This window comes from Armigeres subalbatus, chromosome 2 (assembly GCF_024139115.2).
Source record: "Armigeres subalbatus isolate Guangzhou_Male chromosome 2, GZ_Asu_2, whole genome shotgun sequence".
NCBI classification, from domain to species: domain Eukaryota; kingdom Metazoa; phylum Arthropoda; class Insecta; order Diptera; family Culicidae; genus Armigeres; species Armigeres subalbatus.
The window spans coordinates 442,660,737-442,684,520 of record NC_085140.1 but is presented as its reverse complement, the minus strand read 5'-3'; the positions used below and the strand labels follow the sequence as shown (position 1 = coordinate 442,684,520).

The following is a 23,784-nucleotide window of genomic DNA, read 5'->3' as shown; positions in this document are numbered from 1 at the left end:
CTTGAAAGGAGGCTTCTGAGCCTTTTGAAAGGAGGCTTCTGAGCCTCTTGAAAGGAGGCTCTGAGCCTCTTGAAAGGAGACTTCCGAGCCTCTTGAAAGGAGACTCTGAGCCTCTTGAAAGGAGACTTCTGAGCCTCTTGAAAGGAGGCTTCTGAGCCTCTTGAAAGGAGGCCTGAGCCTCTTGAAAGGAGGCTTCTGAGCCTCTTGAAAGGAGGCTTCCTGAGCCTCTTGAAAGGAGGCTTCTGAGCCTCTTGAAAGGAGGCTTCTGAGCCTCTTGAAAGGAGGCTGGAGCCTCTTGAAAGGAGGCTCTGAGCCTCTTGAAAGGAGGCTTCTGAGCCTCTTGAAAGGAGGCCTGAGCCTCTTGAAAGGAGGCTTCTGAGCCTCTTGAAAGGAGGCTGGAGCCTCTTGAAAGGAGGCTTCTGAGCCTCTTGAAAGGAGGCTTCTGAGCCTCTTGAAAGGAGGCCTGAGCCTCTTGAAAGGAGGCTTCCTGAGCCTCTTGAAAGGAGGCCTGAGCCTCTTGAAAGGAGGCTTCTGAGCCTCTTGAAAGGAGGCCTGAGCCTCTTGAAAGGAGGCTTCCTGAGCCTTTTGAAAGGAGGCTTCTGAGCCTCTTGAAAGGAGGCTTCCGAGCCTCTTGAAAGGAGGCTTCCGAGCCTCTTGAAAGGAGGCTTCCGAGCCTCTTGAAAGGAGGCTTCCGAGCCTCTTGAAAGGAGGCTTCCGAGCCTCTTGAATGGAGGCTTCCGAGCCTCTTGAAAGGAGGCTTCCGAACCACTTGAAAAGAGTCTCTTGGCGTTCTTCACCTTTTATATTTTGTCCCACAGTCCTGGTGGTGTAATTTGCAGAATTCAACGGGCATTGATATATTGATCACCATGTCAAAAATCATACAATTATCAAAACTTTATTAAAATGTTTTTATTGGAATTGTAATACATCAGCCATTACGCATTTTTGCCTAAAGTACCCCCAGGGGTACATGTACCCCAGGTTGAGAATCGCTGCTGGAGATAACTACAACTGAGTACATAGTTCAATATCTTGCACTTGATGCAGTGTAGTATGTTTTTCGTTTTCTTAGTTTCAATATTTGTTCAGCTTTCACTGCGATGTTTGCAAAGAAGGATGAAACCCATGGAATTAATTAGGAAAATACAAATCAAAACGAATTCTTTTTAAATCCAATCAAAATCCACTTCGAATACAATGCAGCCTATCCAATCATTTTTCTAATCTATTCATACTTCAAACCGTTCCAAGCAAAAAGTGATGTGAATCTTAATAAATCCTAATTAAATCTAAAACCAAAACTAAAAAACTAATTAAAATTAAAAAATCAAACTCAATTTCATTTCCATTCCAAATAAAATGCAATCCAAATCCAATCCATGCCAAAACCAATCCATATCAAATCTAATCCAAATCCAATCTAAATGCAATCCAAATCAAATCTAAATGCCCAAATCCAATCCATCTAAATCCAAATTTATTCAATTCCAACCCAATCCAAATGCAATCCAGATCCAATCCAAATCCAATTTAAATCCAACCCAAATCCAATGAATTCCAATCCAAATACAATCCAAATCTATTTCAAATCCATTCCAATACCAAACAAATCGATTCCAAATTCAATTCAATTTAAATCCAAATGTAGTCCTAATTTAATTCAAATCAAGCCAAATTTAATCCTATACAAATACCAATCCGTCAGTAATCCAATTTAAATCGAAATCCAATCCAGGTATAACTTAATTTAATTCAAAACCAATCCAAATCCAATTGAAATCCGTTCAAAATCCAATACAGATCTTATCCGAATTCAATCAAAATCCAATCCAAGCTCAATCCAAATTTAATCCAAATCCTATCCAATTGCAATCCAATTTTAATCCACATTCAATTCAAATCCAATCCAACCCAATCCAATTCGAATTCAGTTCTATCCTAATACTAATCCAAAAGTGATCCAATTCTTCTTTCTCTATAAATTCCAGCTGGAACTTGGCCTGCTTTTTAACTTAGTATTCTATTAGCATTTCCTTATTTATTAATTGAAAGCTGTTCTATGCTTTTTTCCAAATCCAAAGGAATTCTAATCAAATTCGATTTCAATGCAATTTAAATCCACCCCAAATAGCGTAATTCGCCAAATGTTTAACGGCTAATTTTCTCGTCTATTGTTGAACGCACGTGCCTGCCTTATGGGTGTTCAACATAAGGCCGTTCAACATTGGGTGATTTCCTTTAATCCTAATCCTTTTCGAATATTTTTTTTTATTCCAAATATAATACAAATTATTTCTTGTATTCCAAATTCAGTAAACATTCATGCAAAATCTATTACGTGGCAATCCCATTCCAATTCAGATCCTTCAAAATTCATAATCAAATTTTTTTTAATAGCTTATCATATCCAATCAAATAGCAATCCAATTGAACTATATTTTTTATTGAATTCAGAATTGCCAAATCATATGATTTGATTGACATAAATGCTGATAAACTGTACGCATTGCACGTCTTTTATTCATTTTATTTCTATTTTAGGGACATTCATAAATGAAAAACTCAAAGGGTTTGGTTCAGCGGTCACCATTTATCCTTCCAACTGCTTGCAACGCACTGCACAAACCCTTTCTGGTTAATATTTCCGCACCAGCCGAAGCGTGGCAATTTAGACGCCCATTGTTATTGTAGTTGAGTTCATAAATTTTATTGCTACCTCGAATGAATATAAAAATGTTTCTACCGACGACGACTGTCACTACGGACTCGGGGAAAACTGAGTGCAGATGGCGGGAAAACTGCCGACGAGACGGCGTCCCTCCAGCACCCCTCCCCCGCCGCGCGCAACATCATTGTGCAATTTTGGGAAAATTGATTTCACTAATTGAAAAAGAGTGCTGCTGCCTATCGTCGTTGTCGTCGTCGGTCGTTGTAGTCCGCGCGCCGCTCGCTTCCTCGTTCGGAGGAAGCGTTTAATTTCGAGACGGGGCAAATTAAGAGTAAATTGAAAATGGCTGATCCGCCGGTACAGTTACTGCTGCCTGCCTGCCGCCACACCCAAATGGTTCCGTTCGGCTGGCGGGTTTTTGTTAGAGCCGACAGGCAGAGGCTAGTCGAGTGATACGAAGAGGGCTGTTGTTATTGTTGTGGGATGATATCAATTTTAATTGATATGTTTGCATATTTTTTCCTACTGGCAGCGAAGGGCGAAAATTCACGCCCCGTGAGTAATTAAATGATAATCTGGGTGCTTAAATTAAGGATATTGAAAATCCGTGCCCTGGGCGACTTTTGGGCATGTCCTTTTTGTCGAGGGTTGTGTGTAAGCCGAGGGTTATGACAGCGTTTATAATTATTGCAATGTTTCGTGATGCATTGCTGCCATGGTAGCCGGCGGTAATGCAGGACGGACTCGATTATTTCTTATCCGATTATTAATAGAAAACGACCCGATTATTTTGAATGAAAATTATATATCTTGTTTGAATCTTCTACTTCAAATGGCATATGATATTGACTAATTTCGTAAAATTTTTCTAAAATTTTTTTTTTTTCGGTTTATTGTCTTAATAAACACCTCAAAAAGAGATCTGGCGAAACACCACTCATATGTATAGTTATTTGTTCTAAACAAACATATCAGATTTTTTAGCTAATCATCTTTTAAATTGTTAATGAGTGGATGAAGGTTATGAGCGGGTTCAAAACGAACGTTAGAAGAGCTTGAACGAAAAATTATAGTTCGAATTGGTCAGATAAAAGTCAATTTTAATTTGGATTGGATTCAATGACATCCAACTGTGAATTCCGACAATCAAACATGAAAGACTCCTCGAGCGCACACTTCTGCATAATCTTTCATCTTCAAAGCAATTTGTAACCTCGTGTTAATGATTACATTTCCATAAAAATAAAAATTACATTTCCTCGAATCGACTGTGAATATATTTGCGATCCTTGGCAACTACTTGACTCTCTCACTTCATGGAAGAAAACGGCAATAACGAATAATCATAATAAACGATACCGCCCTTGGCAACCTCTACAATAGCAAACAGCAAACACCAATAAAAAATAATAACAATCATTCCTCCACTTCACATGGACTGGATGGCGGCGACAACGTGTCGAGTTTTCCTCCCGTGGATGTCCTCAAAGTCGTCGTGCGCATCGATTTGGCGGGTGTAAATCGACACTTTTCTTCGTGTTTAGACTTTTCGAGCTCCACTGCATTCGTGCTTACACCATTATCGCAAACCGCTGCAAACAACAACCCACCGGTACCGATTTGGTTACCAACCACCCAACCGAACCCAAAAGCCATAAACGATTTTCATTGTTATTGATGTTTTGCATATCGTTATGGGGAAATGGTTTCCCTCTCCTGATGCTGTGGAGTGGGAGTGAAATTCGATTTAAATATGCTACCGAACGAATTCGGATATGCTTTCAGAGAAGTCTCCCGGGCGACCACCGTCGACGGACTGTTTCTTTTTGTAGCCATTGCTGGACCAACACAGTCGTCAACAATCGAAAGAATAAAAATCTTCAGAATCGCTGAAATAATGAGTCTGGTGATTATTTTTCTGTTGCTCGACATCATCATTGGGACGACAATGGGATTCAAAAGTGGTGCCGTGAAGTCGCTCGTTATGGCTGTTTCAATGGGATTTGGCTATTTCGTAAATGAGCTTTTCTCCGATAAATGTTTACTAATACCACAATATGGTGTCGAATGAATTTATAATGATTTTATCACAAGTTTTATTCAATTTATCAAAGCCGTTCATGAAAATAAAAAAAAACAACTCAAAATATTTTCAAACACTTCAATTAGATGGAGTTACATACGTTATCAAAACTTCCAAAATGACAAAATCAAGATTCGGTAATTCTGAAAACTAATTTAGAATTCGAAATTCTTCTAAACTTCACCTTATTTAAACTTCTTTAGATATCTCTTTTCAACTTATTTATGCTAATTTTAAAATCAATATCAAACACCAGAAAACTCTGAAGACTACTTTCCGGTTCAAATATCACTTCCACCCCATCGCACCATCTATCGATGGAGTGTTTCACTGTTGGGTTTATTGTCCGCGGCAACCTAACTAAATGGTGATCGTTCGTGGTCTCATCGGCGGTTGCGGTGGAAGTGATAACAGCCAAGCCATCTTCACGTGGTGAAAAGTTTCCATCGGCAAAGTGCCACCCAAGGGAGTGCTTTTTTCGTAGCTTTGAGCTACCACCTCCTTTTAGCGCCAGACGACAAGAAAAATAAACACCCGGCCTCGCCTAACCAACCGGAGCCATCGCTAACGGCAGCGACGATTATAAGGAACTCCGGCGGTAACAGCCATTATCATTACCGAACCGACCGCGTCTGAGCGTGAAATTAACACGTAGTCGCTTGTTTTGTGCCTAAGTAAAGAGCAAACCCAAATCGTCGGGTGATGTCATGGGTGTTTTGCCTCCCGGATAGTGACAAAACTTGGCCAATAACGGTTACGTTCCCTACTTTCGTGGAAGGTGCGTTCGTTATGTTTCATAGGGTTGTTAAAATAGAACGAAAAATTAAAATTGTTTCAATTGTTTAGATTGCCATCAGTTGATAGATGCACTTATCAGATGTTTAATCTCGCCTTTTTAATTCTATTTCAGGCGCTACACCAAATTAAAACCATGGAGGGGTGCTCTGCCCCGCTGGTGGTTAAGTTTGCCGACACGCAAAAGGACAAGGACGCCAAACGGATGCAGCAGATGCAGTCGAACCTGTGGAACATTGCCGGCATCAACCAGCCGATCACGCAATCGGTGACGCCTCTGACCGCGCCGGCCACCGGTCACCATCCGAACCCACCGCAGCAGCAGACGCCATTCCTGGCGGCGGATGCCATCTCGCCGGCGTCGCTGACGTTGCTGCAGCAGCTCCAAGCGGTGGCCCAGCAGCAGCAGTTTTTGCAGGGTAAGTTTGTTGGGATTGTAACTTAGATATCCCCCCGGAGGAACTGCACACTGAAAAACTTCCACAGATTTTGCGACTGAAGGACAGAAAACTGAAATGAAGACTGGTTGGGTGAATAGTGTTTTAACAAGTTTCCAAGCTACCGCAATGGCAATGTGAGACTCCTCCAGCCGTGACTGGCCTTACCCACTGAACTATCCTTTGGCTCCAATTCCCTCTGGTTCTAACTTCAAGTACTAGCATGATCCGAATAATTATTACTTCCGGGAGATATGCTGTACTTAATGCACTCTTTTCAACATAACCCGCTTAACAATACCTCTCTTCCAGGTTCTTCTTTCCTTTTTTTCCTTTCGAGTCTTGTGGCTCGTTCGTCCGCAAATCGTCTTCCACCTGATCGATCCAACTTGCTCGCTGCGCACATCGCCTTCTTGTTTCCGTCGGATCGTTGTCGAGAACCATTTTCACCGGTCGTTCGATTTTCGCGACGTGAACGATGGATGGCTCTCCTTACAACTGATTCGCGTCCTCCATGTACCGTCCGCCATCTGTACCCCACCATAGATGGTACGCAGCACTTTGTTTTCGAAAAGGACCAAGTGCGCGTTGGTCCTCCACGAGCATCGTCCAGGTCTCGTGTCCGTAGAGGACTACCGGTCTAATGAGCGTTTTGTAGATAGTCAGTTTGGTACGACAGCGAGCTCTAAACGATCCAAAGTACGTACGATTTCCTGCCACGATGCGTCTACGAATTTGTCGCCTAGGTCCTTGCCTTGTGGCTTATTGGGCCTGCGCAAAGCTTCTGTCTCGTGGGAGGGCCGTCGTGTCAGCTCCTAACACTAGGACTTGGGCTTCTGCGCTTGTCGCATGCAACAAATACAATACTTAAATTAAGTAGCTGAGCAATTTAAAACTAAATAATTTAAAATACATTTAAAAGTGGATAGTGATAGACTTTAAAATGCTATAAAGTAAAAAAAAGTTAAAAAAAAATTGCTCTGAAAGTAAAAGCTAGCCGAAATAACACATGACAAAAACCATCAATTACGGTAAGAGGTTAATCGTGTCTTCCACGGTGAGGAATCCCAAAATCCCAAACTTAGCGCTGTTACCCAATACGATAACAATAAATATCGACATTGCTTGAATCGCTCTTATCCTGTGAGACTCCGCATGAAGTACCCATAAGGCGGACTACCAAGGTAAATAGTCATCTATTTGGGTATTCCGTCTTCATTCATCACTAACGCGACGTTTCAACCCAACCCAATATCAGAGAGCCAGTGGAAGTGCACGAGCTCGAGCGGTTAGTTTCTGGCAAAACAGTCATCACAATTTGAAAAATAAAACACTTGAACAGTTCTGATATGACTTGCTTACTCCAAGTCCAAAATCCAACTCTCTTCTTTATTTACAAAAACGTTATTTATAATTACTGGCTATTGTTTACAATTTTTCTCTCATTTTCAATAATGTTGCAGAATGTTGCATGCTACCTACATTTACTCTCATGTGACATTCTGCTCCGAGAGCATTCGTACTCTCTAAATAAACAATTATTTAACAATTGAGTCAGCTACTATTTCTAGGCCAGCTTATTCGCCAAGTTTTGCTTATACTTAAATATCCGTTGTTTATTTTCAACAGCGGTTGCTATTTGATAAACATAAATGGACAGGTTCCAACCTGTCCAATCTTTCCTTTTGTTCGTTTATATGACATACTTTAAATATAGAAGAAAAATGATGATTGTTGCATGGCGTTTAGGGTCGCTACATCTCTTCCAACCCACTGAGCTTGAAATTAGAATTGTAAATTATCATTTCAAGTGGATAGTTGATGGTTTCGTTTCAAAACTTTACGGTTCTCCTGAAGCTATAGTTCAAACATATTCATGAAATATTCAAAAGTTGTCCTCTGATCATTAAAAAATACAAATTTTCAAGCAGTGTATTTCTTTGAAATTCCTTGATACTATTTTCGTGCAATTTTCTGATTCCTCAAATTAATTTTGCTATAACTTTTTTTTAAAATATTTTCGCTTAATCCCTCTACACATATACTTCCTCGAGAGTGTCTTACCTGATGATGCCCTCTTAACTCGCCTAGCGTCTGCTTGCTGATGCTCGTTTCTTCATTATATCTCGTGTAGATCACTTGGTCGGTTTCAGATTCCGAGTGCAGGGTATACTCCTGGTATGTTGCTTGGTTGTTTGAACTTGTAACGTAATATTGGATCTCCGTGGTGAAGTTTTTGATATATGATGTCTATCGTTTGCTGGGTGCGTAAAATTTGATCGTACCGTTCACTAGTAATAATTTGACGTGCCATCTCCGAATGTATATGTTGCTTTCCTCTGGTTGTAGTTCATGAATTTACTGCTTGCCTTATAGCAAAATGTGTAGCTATTATAGTGTATCTCCAATAGTTTTCAGTTGATTCTCCGTTGATACGTAAGTTGTGGTGAATTGCCGTGTATACGCTGCTCAGTTTTGTTGTGAGACATTCGCATCTTTTGTTGTGTGATGCAAATTAGTTGTTATTGATAAAATTTTGCTCGTTTGATAATTCGCCTTGGGTTGATCCTCTTCATAACTTGTCTTCTATCGTGGGAGTTTAGTCTTCATGGTTTTTCTGTTTCTGCTTATCTCGGAGTTATTGTGTTATTTCGCCTGGTTAAATCTTCTTTCATATCGCCTTGTATAATTCACCTTTTCCTAATGTTCCTCCGAAAATTTCTACTCCTGATGTTCCTCCAACGATTTTGTCCAGTTGAATCTGTCTTGATACCCTCACACTTTTTATCTTCAACTTTCCGTATGACCTGTCGTTCTGGTGATACCAATTAACTCTGGTATGTATTTCTCGATACACGATGTCTTCCTTCGTTCGATTCTCGATGTCTTCCTTCGCCATCGGATGTTGTCTGTTCGTCTTCGCTGGATGTTCTTTCGCCCGTTTGCCTCTCGAGTAAGTTATTGTGCACATTTACATTTGGAAAATAATTGTGAACTATTTTACTGTCTTTTACTACTCTACACTGTTTTTGGTTTTTTTTTTTGATTACCGGATAATGATTACATCTTCAGTGCTATGTTACTATTTTTATGAATTTGATTCTACTTATTGGGCCTTGCCTCCTTTTGAATTTATCGTTCGATAATAAAAAAAATAATTGATTGTATTACTTCATCTGATTATGTTATTCTCGCTGAATTATCCCCCGTGAAAAAAAATTGAGTTGAAGCAAAGAATGTATTCTGCAGGTTTTTGTACAGATATATCTAAAGATAATATAATTTTCTGCGAAATACTTTCTGCCACATATTCCATATTATACCTTATTGGTTTTTTGTTTAGGTTGGCCTTGATGGTTAATTGCTGCAACTGCTCCCCTCCACCGTTTCTGGCTTTTGGCGTGTTTCTGAAATGAGACTTAGACCTCGTGTTTAGTTTATATTTCATATTTAGGCGATAATTTAACATAAAGCATATTTGAACAAAAAGCAAAATTCTCAGATTATTATTTTTGGTTAATTTAACAGTAACTCAGCTTGTTTGTAATACCTCGATACTTATAATAATATCAACCATTTCCAAATTCTCTTTCTTTTCACGAGTCTTACTATAGTAATTTAAAAAATGTTATTTAGTATAACCATGATTACCTTTTCATTTATTTGTTTTACCTTTTTTTTTTAATTTCAATTCTCAAATTTTTCAATTGTCTAATGCCCTTTTTTTTAAATTCAATTTGATATTGATTTTCCCTAGATTTCACTTAGATTCGCTCCACTTTGAATTTTTTCATCCCCATTTTATCCACATTGTCTCTTCTCACATATTTCATGATTTTCGTTTTGTTCATTTTCTCAGTCACTATTTGTTACATATTCAATCAATCATTCATACAACAAGTGCCATATTCACACATTCCGAGGACGTCTCCTCTTGTCCATTCAAATAACTGTTCACCTTCATACTATCAAGCACTCAAACAAAATTTTTCATTTGTTGTCATACTCTGTCACATATTCCTTCTTAATGATATGTTTAATACAAGAGATTCCATCGCGCAAATCTCTCTCGGTACCCAAAACTAGTTTCTCATACTCATATTAATTAGTTTTAAAAAAATCACTTTCATATATCGTTCTTCTAGAATCATATTTTTACATTTCCGTTATACTTACAAACTTTATGAATTTCCATCGATTATAATTTATTCGGCTTCTTCCATATTACATATATATTTTTTTTTTAACTTTACTTGTTGTCTTCTCATACCTGTATTCAACTTCTAGTTCCTCATAATTCTTTTTTTTTTTTAGCATATGTCTACCATATAATAATTTTGATATTTATATTACCTGATTTATCTTCAAGTTGATCTCATATTCTTACATATATTATTATCTGTTTCATTCTGGATGGCCATCCATTATCTTTTTAAAATGCTTTCTCACTTATCATCAGTTGTAAATACGTTTGTAATAAATCATTCTGTTTAAATTACTGTTTTATCTTTGCATTTTAATTTTTCTCGCAACGAATCAATTAAACTTTTCATAGAAATTCTTTTCCCATACCATTTTATATTTCAGCTGTTCAACAATATATATTTTATATCCCATTACATGTTACCTTTTTATTTTTCCTTATTATCCCTCTTTCATATTTTCCCATAGTTGTTCTGTTTTAGACCCCAGCAGGTTACCCATTTTCATCCGTATTGGATTTATCATTATTTTTTTTGTGTTCTCCCATAATGCCCCTGTTTTAGACCCCAGCGGGTGTCCCATTTATATTCTCGTTCGTGTTAATGTTTTGTATTTTCCCATAATTTTCCCCATAGATTTTACAAGCTTTAATAGAAGTAATAGTTGATTCGTGTTACACAGCTTTCAAGAAATGCTGTTGTTATACTTGTAAATTTAGGTTCGTTAAATTTAAATAATAATGCGTTGACTATACTGTTTATGCTAGTTACCTTCTTCATCCGTACATATAATATACGCCTTAAAAATGAAAACGTATAAATCATTTCATTCTTTGTACTTATTTCAGTTGAATTTATTGACTATTTTGTATACTATTTGAATGAATGTTTTTTTTTCATCATGCTTGCTAATATTTTAGTTTGTCTATAATTATAATAGTTATGCGCTTAACTAGATTTCATATTGTTTTAAATTTATTATATTTATATAATTTCATTAATTCACTTGTTCTAATATTTCCGTGCAATTGTTCATGAAAGTTGTTTTCTACAAGGCTGCAATCCAGTTTTTGATCTAAATTTTCGAACCCATAAATTTCCTCGGATGGTTCATCTACCATAGCCTTTGATGTAAAAACTTCTGCCATTTTTCTGTTAAGTTTGGCAAGGTCGTCATTCACAATAGTATTCGCAAAGTATTCTTCTTCGTCTGTGTATATATCATCTGGATCTGGTTTCTCTGGTTCTTCTTCATCTTCATCAACATGTTTCTTTAAACTGTCTTGGTCTTCAATATCCCTTAAGACGTAGTCTACTATGTTCCATCGTATTCGATTATTTTCCATATATGGCTTCTTAGCCTCTGCATTAGTTTTGAAAATTCCAATTTTAAAATTATCTTCGATGGCATGAACGTGTTTTTTTGATAAAATTCGCTCCAATTATTGCTGGGACGGTTAGATTTTTAACCACATAAAATTTTGTGGGAAATATTTTTCTCTCCAATCTTCAAATGTATCCAAATAGATCCTATTGATAAAATCGAATTTTTAGTCACTCCTTGAACTGTCATTTGATCTTTCGTATTAATGGATTTTGCCCCTACTCTGATTGCTCTTTTGGCGCTGATTATATTCATTTGAGCCCCAGTGTCTAAAAGATATTTTGTTAATTCGTTTGGATTTTCAAGTGTGGCAAGCTCCAAACAGAATCGATGATCGTAGGTAAATTCTATGGGGTGTCTAATACCTTCATTTTTCATTTCGTCTAATTCCTGGTTTTCTTGAACCTTAAGCGAATAATTGTCTTCGAGTTGGTTGATTTGTTCCTGTTTGTCATAATTATTTTCTGCAAAACAATTTAAATCCGTATGTTGTTTCATATAAGTATCCTTAGAAAAATGATCTGTATCAATAGTTTGATTATTTGTTCGACATCTTTTGTCAATAATATGTTCAGCTTCTTTAAATGCAAAATCTTCGTTATCTGTTGTCTCTGTTTGACAAGCCATGTCACTAAATAATACGTGATTCCGATGACTTGTGTTTCCTTCACTGATTTTTCCAGCTAATGAGTTGACGCCATTTATTCTCCTTTTTGATTTATTTTTAGTAGTGTTCACAATAATATCTGGTTTGCGCAAAATGATATACGCAAATTGCTGATCAATATATAATGTATGTTGCTTAAGAAATTCTGCTCCTATAATTCCCGGTACACATAATTCTTTTATTAAATGGAATTTAATTTTATATTGCGAATTCCCCATTATCACGTTTATTTCTACTGATCCTAATGTTAACGTTTGCGTTGAATTGAATCCAGTCATATTCAATTTGTCGGACAAATTTACTTCAGTTTGCCCCATATTAGCAGCTACGTCCCATCTCATTAAGTTACAACAAGCACCAGTATCTATCAAAAACTTCATTTTACGATTGGGATTGCCCATTGCTTTGAGGGCCAATAAAAATTGATTATCGCTCGTACGTATAATTGGCACCCTTTCATGTGCCGGAATACAAATATTAAGCTTGTGCATACCTGTAGAGGAGTTTTCTTCCATCTTATTTGAATGTGCATTATTGGAATTTTCCCTATAAACTTTAAATTTATTGTTATTATTATCCACATTATTATATTTAGCAATATTAGTGTTATAGCGTCTAATTGGTTTATTATCTATTTGTCGGAGTGTTCGGACGCGATATTCGAAACCCCCATTGATCAGTTTTTTTGTTTCGTGTTAGATGTAGTCCTTTGAACATATGCGTGTGAAAAATCATTTTGACATTCTTCACCATTCAAGTTTTTTCTATGTCCCTCGTTAGAGATTTGATTGAGATTGTCTTCCATAGCCTTGTTCAATATTTCCACTCTTACGTTGATCTCTTCAATTTCATTTCTATCATCCCACTCGTTTTTTAACCAGATAAGTAAATCTGGAAATGATTTTTCTCTCTGGAATATTCCTGCATGGGCAAGATCCTTGTTTCGAAGTCCCCCTAAGAAGTGTTTTCGCAAAGATGATAACCCAAACGGCCCTTCATTTTCTATCCATTTATACAATTCTTCTCCTCTCGCTTTATATTCATCAAACGTTTCGTTTGGTTTCTGTAAAAGTGTTTCAATATCTTTCATGAGAGCACTAATGCTTTTCTGAAACTTAAATTCTCGTTGTAAATTAGCTTTCACTTCTGTCCAAGTAGGGGCAATTAAATTCGAAATTTTTCGAAGAGCCTTACCTTTCAATTTCATCCATATAACATTCAATAGCGGAGTTTGATCGTGTCCTTCTAATTGAGATGCAAATAATTCCAATTGTAAAATGAATGGTTCCAGCTCTTCTGGATTTCCATCATATACGGGTATACATTGAGGTGCTGTTATTTGTGAAAACTCCATTTTTCCTTCCGTTTTGTACCGAACTTTCACCAAAGTATTTAATCAAGAATCAATTAATTGTGACATTGAGGTGTTAAATTGAATAAACTTGTTTATAAGAACACAAATCCTGCGAACGCATATTGCTGGCAATTACTGTACTGCTGTTGCATACATTATTTCATTCAAATCAAAAGCTCCCGTACGTAGACGTGTAATCATATCCAATGCATTGCATTGGAAACGCGCCCATTACCGTGCGCCTATCTGCTCGTCCGCGGTTTGGACGACTAATTGCCGACGCATCAAAATGTACTCAGTCCGTTCGCGGGTCGTTCGTTCAGTTCGTTCGCGGGTCGTATTGAAAAAAGTGCCGAGAGAGTTACCGAAAAAAGTGTGTCATCCAGTGTCCAGTGTAGAACATCGTCGTGGAAGGTAAATATATAGTGATAATTAATTTATTGTAGGTGAACATATGTGAATGCCATGGGTATCTTAATTTTAGTTTTCACCGGAAAATCCATCAAGACGTCTTCGAGTTATGCGAAAACGAACAGAGACCGTTTAATCGTGGACAAATTCTAGTGCTTTACCGCAGTGTTTCCTGTTGTGCGGTAACCAAGTATCGGTGATAGGTGAGTATAACACCTCTGTATCGTGTAAATAATTTCACCTTTCAATTTTAGTCCTGGACTTAATACCAACTTTAATTCGGATACTCGGATACTTAGTAGTAAATAATTTGTTGAGGATACTTGTATTATGGTATTTATAAATAAAAATGTTTTATTATTACATGTAAATGCTTCGAAAAGCCCGAAATTCATGTACTCACTTATACCACATTTTTTTACTGCTCCGATGCTCCAGGGAAGTTAATTAATTTGTCCGAGTTTTTTGTTCATTATGGCTGATTTTTTTTGTCCTTTTTCGCACATTTAAAGTTTTTATTCTGATGTGCACAATCATAGTTTTTTTTCACTTTTTACACATTCTGGATGTGAATTTAATTTCACTAAGTGTCTTTTGAACTTTTTCACTTTGAAATTCAACCATTCTGTCTTCTCGATTTTTTTATAACTACTAGACAGTTCGAAACGGCGTTTCCATTGCCAAATTTTAGCGGTTACCGCTGTCACCATTTGCACGAACTCGAGCGGTTAGTTTCTGGCAAAACAGTCATCACAATTTGAAAAATAAAACACTTGAACAGTTCTGATATGACTTGCTTACTCCAAGTCCAAAATCCAACTCTCTTCTTTATTTACAAAAACGTTATTTATAATTACTGGCTATTGTTTACAATTTTTCTCTCATTTTCAATAATGTTGCAGAATGTTGCATGCTACCTACATTTACTCTCATGTGACATTCTGCTCCGAGAGCATTCGTACTCTCTAAATAAACAATTATTTAACAATTGAGTCAGCTACTATTTCTAGGCCAGCTTATTCGCCAAGTTTTGCTTATACTTAAATATCCGTTGTTTATTTTCAACAGCGGTTGCTATTTGATAAACATAAATGGACAGGTTCCAACCTGTCCAATCTTTCCTTTTGTTCGTTTATATGACATACTTTAAATATAGAAGAAAAATGATGATTGTTGCATGGCGTTTAGGGTCGCTACAGAAGATCCGGGGCGAAAGCGAAAAGAGAGAGAAGGAAAGTATGGGAAAACGGAGAGGACAAAAAACAGGGAAGCTCGTTGGTGGACGTTGAAAAGGACGGACACAGCAGATCGCGAAGGGTGTAAATGCGGAGAAAGTGAACCCCCCCACCCTTTCCTAGCTGGGAAAATCGAGAAGCATCCGACCAAACCTGGACGATTACCCTCCATCCGTCCACGACCAAGGAAGGGAGATATTGTGCAATCCAGGCTGTGTTCGCGTGTGCTTCGTACTGTGTAATCAAGCCACCTCTAGCTGATTTCCCAACGTGTCATCCTGTTCACGAGCCTGCCAGGGAATTCAGCTCTTCCCACAAGCGTATTCACCGGCTATAGTAACGGTCGGAGATTTCGGCACCACCTAGCGAATCACCTTGATAGCGGTGAACCCAGTAACCCCTCGCCCATTACAAGGTCCATTCCGGCTACAGCAGCCCGTTTATCGTTTCCGGCCATGGAATCCATCTGCCGATACATCGTTCCCGGCATGGGACCAAGTCAAGCTCCTGCCGACCCTTCAAACTATCCCAAATTCGAACCCCACCCGAAACGGACACCGAAAGTCTTGTCACCAGACCACTCGCCCGTCGAATTTCCGGAAGCAGAAATCGGCCGCAACAATACTAATCATCAAACCTTGAACTAACCACTAAATCAAAACAAAAATACACTTTTTAAAATAAATAAGTAAAATGAACTTCGTTCGTAAATTAATTACACGTTTTCCCTGGCATGCAATTGCGTCGATAACCTTGTTGTATTGTCCACCCTTGGTCGTCGAACCCTGAGCATCTCAAGCAGTTAGCGCTCAACTTCCGTACAGAGCAGTCGCGTCTGTTTAGTGGAAGCCACACGCAGGCTATTTCGATATTTTTTCTTCAAGTTTACGGTGCTTTTAGTTTCTCGCTTTTCTCGCTACACCGCGATTAGCAGTGCGGGTGCCTCCGCGATGAGTGTACGTCGCGAAAACACGTTCCGTATCGATTACGCGATTACGAAAAAGTCATCTTTCGAAGAACTACACGATTTCGTAGCATCCACATTAGGGCTCCATTATGAGCAGGTGGTCCGTCTTCAGCCAAGCAGAGCACTCGGGTGTGCTTTCGTGAAGGTTACCGACTTTGAGCTGGCTCGTAGCATTGTGTCAGAACACGACAACAAACACGAGACCGAGGTAGAGGGGAAAATCTACAAGCTTCGGATTACACTTGAAGATGGTGCAGTCGAGGTGAAGCTCACCGATCTCTCCGAAGACATAAACAACAATCAAATCACTGAGTTCCTGAGCGCATACGGAGAAGTTCTCTGATCACCGAACAAGTTTGGGATAGCAAGTATCGCTTCGCAGGCCTTCCGACTGGTGCTCGGATAGTGCGAATGGTGGTAAAGCGTAACATTACCATCGATGGTCAGACCACAAATGTGTCCTATTTTGGGCAACTTCAAACTTGTCGTTACTGCTCCGAGTTCATTCATAATGGAATTTCTTGTGTGCAGAACAAGAAGCTGCTTGTGCAAAAAACGTATGCCAATGTGACGAAGGAAACAGAAACCGAGCAAATCAACCCAAGACCCAAATTGACGAAACAGAGGCCAACTTTCGCAAAACGGCCCGAAGCCCAGTGAGGCAAGTCAGCAGAGAGGAAACCAGACCGCAAAGAAACCGGTAAACACGATCGCTATAACGAAACCGCCCGCAGTGAGTGCTACCGATCCACTGTCGGTTGCTATCACACCTATGAAAACAAACCATCTCGAACAGAGCATCACTCACGGTGCCTTGGCTAAAATGTGAAAATACAGTGCGCATCTTAGGAGTTACCTTTTCCAATTCCATACGTCTCATGAACAAACTGAACTGGGATGCTCTTGTCGGGAAATTTACCTCCATTCCTTCCGCACACTCACACTGCACCAAAAGGTGGTCCTATTAAACGTGTTCATCACATCCAAAATTTGGTATCTGGCGTCATTGCTTGCTCCAGCAGCCGTGCATGTGGCAAAAATTACTGCGACGACGGGAACGTCCATCTGGAGAGGCATCACAGCAAGAGTGCCAATGATTCAACTGGCGCGTAAAATTGAATCTGGTGGCTTAAATATCCAATTGCCACTACTCAAATGCCGCTCTCTACTGATTAGCCGTCACATTCGTGAAATCGATTCCATCCCTTTCTATAAAACTTACGTTACCCAAGCAAATCATAATCCACCCGCAGACTGCCCTTGTCTGAAGCTGATTCTCACGCTGTTTTGTTTGTTCCCTCCGCAAATTCAGCAAAACCCATCCGTCGATGCTATCCACAATTTTTTTATCAGCCAAACAGAAGTACCAAAAATTATGCGTGAACATCCAACAGCAAACTGGACACAAATTTGGAAGAACATAGCAAGCAGACAGTTAACTCCAGCTCAACGAAATACCCTGTATCTATTAATTAACGGAAAGCTGGAACATCCAAAGTTGATGTACCGAATGAATAGAGCCGACGGACAAAACTGCCAGAACTGCAATGATCCGTGTGAAACACTGGAGCATAAACTTTGCGCTTGCGTACGCGTCGAGGCTGCGTGGAGGTTACTACAACAGAAGACTGCCCATTTGAACCGAGACCGACTGCAAGCAGAAGATTTGTTTAAACCGGAGCTACAACGAATAGAGCAAAGGAATAGAATTAAAATTTTGAAAATGTTTGCCAATTATGTCACCTTTATTATTAAAAGTAATATTGTTATCGACATTGCTACACTAGATTTTGAAATTGATATTGATGTTTAAATAATTATGCTGTATAATTACTGTTTTAAAACATCGAGGAAATAAACTAATTTTACAAAAAAAAGCTTGGAGAGCTAATTTGGGACATGCGGACGTCCACAGCACAGGCGTATAGACAATGGCAGTTTCAGCGCATAACATCGATCCATAAAACTGTCCAAAAAGGGAAATTTTTCAGAGTGGAGGATTTCTCTGTTCGGAGCTGAGGATTTCCGCAATAAACTGATGAACTAAACTGCAATGACAATAATAAAATCGCAGTCAAACAGAGGAATACAGATGCCAGCACGTATCGTATCCCTACTACATAGGAGCTGGTCAATTGGTATTAAAATAAGGAAACGTTGTTAGCGCAGTCGAGGAGAAAACCCGGTACTGACTTTGTTGAGATTAGAGTTGAGAAAGATCAGGGAGGTTCGCACTCCTCCTTGAGCGGGACTTACAGTCAGGTTGGGATGCTCGGAAGGTCCAAGCTGGTATCTACCCTTTTTTTTCTTGGGTGCCCCCTGGTTTACAGGTGCCCTTACTGCACTCGTTGGTTTTGTTCAAGACGCCACCACCGCTGCAGATTCAACATAATCTGTTGAGATGCTGTGTTCACCGCATTCCATATAGCTTCCACCCGGCACATCCTCTCGACGCTCGACACTAACAAGCAGCATGGCATTGCGTTCTACCTCGAATCGCCGACTTTACCTCACCTACACATTCAGAACACTCCGCAGAATCTGCGAAGCCAAACCTGTGTAGGAATTTTTTAAAGCAACCATGTTCAGACAACACCTGTGTTAGGTGGAAGTTGACTTGACCATGCTTCCTATCAACCCAGTTGGGCACATCCGGAATTAGTCTGTGGGTCCAACGACCTTTGACTGCGGTGTCCCATGCTCTCTGCCATTTGAGCAACGAAGCTGCTCTCTTGACCCGTCGCACTTGCACCGAGTTCCTTTCGTTGTAGCACTCCACATCTTCCTCTAGGAGTATGTCAATCGGCATCATCCCAGCTATAACGCACACCGCCTCATATGATATGGTGCGATATGCGCTCGCGACACGTAGGCACATCAGCCGGTGTACTCTGATCAGTTTCTTTACATTGTACTCGGCCTTTAGTGCTACGGCCCATGCCGGCACGCCATAACGGATGATAGACAATGCTACGCCAGCTATCAGCCTACGCACTTGACTATGCACCGCCGATCTGTTGGACATCATTCGTGATAAGGATTTTATCGCCAATGAAGCCCGCTGACATGCATAATCGACGTGGCTCGTAAAATTGAACTTATCGTCGATCATCACGCCCAGATGCTTAAGAGACCTCACAGAGTTAACTGTGCAGGTCCCTACTCTTATCCTCGCTTGCTGCAGCCCATGGCGGTTATGCACCATCACGACTTCCGTCTTGTGGTGTGCAAGGGACAACCGCCTCGAGTTGAGCCATTCCTCCCCTCTGCCAATCGCGTATGAAGCCTTCAGTCTGACTTCGTCGGGAGTGTCTCCTGTTACCTCTAGCATTACGTCATCCGCGAAGCCTTCAATCTTCACACCGGCCGGGAGACTTAAGCGTAATACTCCATCGTACATAATATTCCACAGAACCGCTCCGAGGATCTATCCCTGTGAAACACCCGCAGACACTACGATCGACTTTTTTCCGTGTTGTATATCAGCACCCTGTTCTGAAAATAACTTTTCAGTATCCTGCAGAGGTAATCCGGAACTCTCAATCGGTGCAGGGAGTCAGCAATTGCTGCTCAGCTAGCATTATTATTAAACGCGTTTTTTACATCAAGTGTAATCAATGCGCAATACCTAATACCTCTTCTGTTTAAACCTCTCGCTATCTTGGCCGTATCCGTTACCGATCGAATTGCTTCGATGGTAGAACGGCCCTTACGGAAACCATACTGGTTGCTGGATAAGCCACCAGCACACTCTGTATATGCCGACAATCTATTCAGGATGACCCTCTCTAGCAGCTTCCCAGCTGTGTCGAGTAGGCAAATTGGTCTGTATGCCGAAGGGTCCCCCGGCTGTTTGCCAGGGTTCGGTAATAGCATCAATTTCTGCCGTTTCCATCGATCTGGGAAGTTTCCTTCGTCCATGCACCTTTGGAGACAGCTCCTGAACATATCTGGATTGGGAGTGACTTTAACTAAATAGCGATCGTTAGAGGTGTTATTTTGGTAGTGGTTCGGTGTTGGATGTCTCTGGTTGCGGAGAAAAGAAAACGTCCTTACATGGGGATATCTTGGACATGCTGGCGTTTTCATGTTGCGCGATCTGGGAAGCGCGTAGAACGATGGAAGATTTGCCGCAGGTGGCATCGACAGCTGTCCCGTTGCCTCGTTCTGATGGTCGGTCGGTCGGACGAAACGTTCTGGATCCTTAGGGTTTGGACTTCGAGCCATAGGGACTCCAGCTCCGAGCAAGATTTTTTTATGTACAGGTTATCCGACTTCGTCAGTAGATGGGAATAACCAGCGCGGGGGGGAAACATACATTTTCAGTGCAAAACGTAAACAAACGAGCATAAATTCCATACAAAAATCCAAGATGGCTGAGTTGGGGATATTGACAAGTCGGATAACTTGTACATAAAAAAATCTTGGCTCCGAGCGCATGGCTCTCATAACAGAGTAGAAACATCGTCTGCTACGAGTGTCGACAGAATCGCTGGGGCTGATACAAATTGACTGAATGCTAAATATTCAAAACTGAAATACCAAGAAGATTACAAGACCGATACACTTGAAGATCTGAAAAAAGAATGGTAAAGGGCTGGAAGGTAGAAACATGCTGAACACGGAAGAAATGTAATATTCGTTCGCCTGTATAGAAATCTAATTTTGGTTCTAAATTTTTCATCAATTCTAAACGCACTTTTCCGCTTGTAAACCAATAACCTTCAATAACGGCCGAGGAAAAAATATCATCGACCCGCTCTCTGTGTGTTCACGTGATATAACTAATTCCCTTTCGCTCGCTACTCTAACTCTGTTTTCCTGTTTTTATCATTCTTGGAAGCATTATACCAAAAATTTTCCGATACCACTTTCGGCTGATTGTGTCGTCCCGTTCGTGAACCTTTTTTCCCTGTTTTTTTCATCCGCGCTCTCCGCTATCACGTTGGCTCGCCAAAACGGAATATACCCACCGGGTCGACCGACCCACGCACACGACGACGGTGCACGGTATTTTCGGCGGTTGCTGGTTGATGGCAGAAGGACACGCTTTAATGGGCGAATCGTGCTTGGACATTGAGCCCCACTCGGTTCCTCGCCCGCCCAAGCGCGCCGCTTGTTTGTTTGGGTTAGTTAAGTCCGCTCGCTCGCAGGGGGTACGCGACACCGTTTTACTCACTCTCGGAGGGCTTTCTGGCTGGAAGGTAGCCTTCTAATTGAATCACGAAAAAGTGATTAGACTTTTAGATAACGAAGAAACCATTACTGCGCTCTCGTGTTGGCTCCGTTACTTTGTGGCGGGGGCTAACAGGACAATTTGATAAAGAAAGCATAATTTCAAATGTATCCGTTTTTCCCGTGATAACGTATCGCAGAATTCTTGTAATTCTTTTAATTGAAAGTATGTTTCCATTAACAATTTTGCAATGGTGGGTCATTAACATTTTAAATGAACTCACATATGAAAACGGATTTTGCATCTTATAAACACAGTCTGTACTTAAAAAGGTTAGTTAACAAGTTGCAATATATAAAACAAGCCATCTTGAATATAATTAATTTCTAAACGAATGAGGTCTTAAGGATTATGGATGGCAACCTCGTACGTGTTTAGTTGTTAGATGGAGTTGGCAAGAAGTCGCGTATCACTCCACCACCTCTCAAAGCAATCTTATCGTAAAGTAACCTCCGTTTCGTTTATCGAAAGGCACCAAGGGCCAAATTAATTAGTTGAAATTACGGTCGGACGTCATTTCCGAATCCCAGGTTTGAGTTTGGTGGTTTTACAGTACGGTCGTTTTCAACGAATCTTAAAACGCATTTCACTCGCGGAAATTAGGAATGAAGCAACAATTAAGTGCACTCCGTTTTCGGTTGAACGTGGGTTGCTTTCATTAGCGGCGTTGATTCAATTTTCGTGTAATTTCGGTAATGCTAATGGGATTCCCCCGTGCGGGTCGTTACTTCCCGAGAAAAGTGTGGCTTAATGGTAGTGATTTTTCAATTAGATTGAAAAGCAAAGATCTGTATACACTGACCTGAATAAAGGCATCCCTTTTTGTTTTTTTCCATAGCATTTTTTTTATAAATTGATTTGGCAGAAGCTCTAATAACGGTAAATTATTCAAACCTATTTACCTCAAAAGCTAAACAAAAAATTGGAAGTACATAAACGAATTTAATTTAACATATGCAAGCAATAGTAGCATTACTTTCTTCATTGGAATATGGATTTCGCCCTGTAACATTGTTGAACTTGTTTAATCCGTATTACTAGTTTACTAATTGAATATGAATTAAGTATTACCACTGTTCCACTTCTTTCTTGATGAAAGCGCATGTCCCTTCACATATGCGGGTGTCAATTATTTCGGTCCGGTCAATTATTTCGAATATCGGCGCAGCGAAAAGCGGTGGGTGGCTTTGTTGACTTCTTTCACTACAAGGGCAGTTCATTGAGAGGTTGTTGGAAGTCTTTTTACGGCGGTCCTGTCTATTGACATTTCGAAGATTTGTGTTTCGACGAGGGAATGCGCTGCAAACAATGGCACCAACTTCGTTGGAGTTGCAGAACATTGGAGAAGAATGCAATGAAAACTTCACGAACGCGAGAACGAGATGGAATTTCAATACTAACGCAGGTTCACGCATGGGAGACTGTGGCAAAGATTGGTGCGGTCGGTGAAAGAAACTTTGAACGACTCCACTTTCGGATGAGGTTCTGGAGATAGTGTGGGGTGAAGCAGAAGGAGATAATAATTCAAGACCATTAACATTCGTGTCGAAGGAAAGCACGGACCCGGAAGCATTGACTCCGACAATTTTCTGCCTGGGTATCCATTGCGTGAAAGATACGAGAGAGTTCCCCCTTGGGAATGAAGCAGCAGCGTTAGGGAACCAATATGAGAGGTCGAAATTCCTTGCTGACAAGCTATGGAAATGCTGGGTGAAGGAGTGTTTGCCATCAATGACCTCAAGAGCTATGTGGAGAGAAGAGCAAGGTAGAGTGCACGTAGGTGCTCAGGTGCACATGCGGATAAGGCGACTAGAAGAAATTGGATCCGGGAAGTACTAGAGAAAGTTTTCAAGGAAGCGTCAATTGGAGGGTCAAGCTGGCGGCAAATTGTACAGGCCGTGTCCAAAATCGCGGTGTCTGAGATAGGAGACGGAATATCTGCTTACGATTTAGAGAATTGCCAAGGGGCCGTACACTAATTACGTAAGATTTTTCTCATACAAATCAATTTTTATTTATATGGAGCGTAAGAAAACAGGTGACCCCCTCCCCCCATAAGTGCTAATTAGTGTGCCACCCCCAAGTTAAATCGTAAGACATCGGTTTGTCGATATTCAGGAGGAGATTTCTGCGTCAGACGGCCGGTAGTCGGCCGAAGACGAGCACATCATCAACGAAGATGGCAAATGCAGTTGGTCGAAGCAGCGGCCCGAACCTGAAAATCCAGAACGCCCACGGGATCATGAGGGTTCCGAGGAGGAGGTTTTCTTCGACTGGGTTGATAAACACGAACAGCCCGAGCAAACGGAAGCGACAGGACGAAACCAAAATCGAAGCACCGA

At 40.2% G+C, this 23,784-nt stretch overlaps 1 protein-coding gene across 2 annotated transcripts in view; it reads left to right on the top strand.

Annotated features, from left to right (window-relative positions):
- The window catches only part of LOC134213681 (CUGBP Elav-like family member 1), a 495,491-nt gene that overhangs the window by 418,930 nt on the left and 52,777 nt on the right, over window positions 1–23,784 (top strand). For both annotated transcript variants that reach the window (XM_062692950.1, XM_062692951.1), the window contains one exon: window positions 5,665–5,968. In XM_062692950.1, the coding sequence (XP_062548934.1) occupies window positions 5,665–5,968 (304 nt within the window). The remainder of the gene's footprint in view (window positions 1–5,664; window positions 5,969–23,784) is intronic.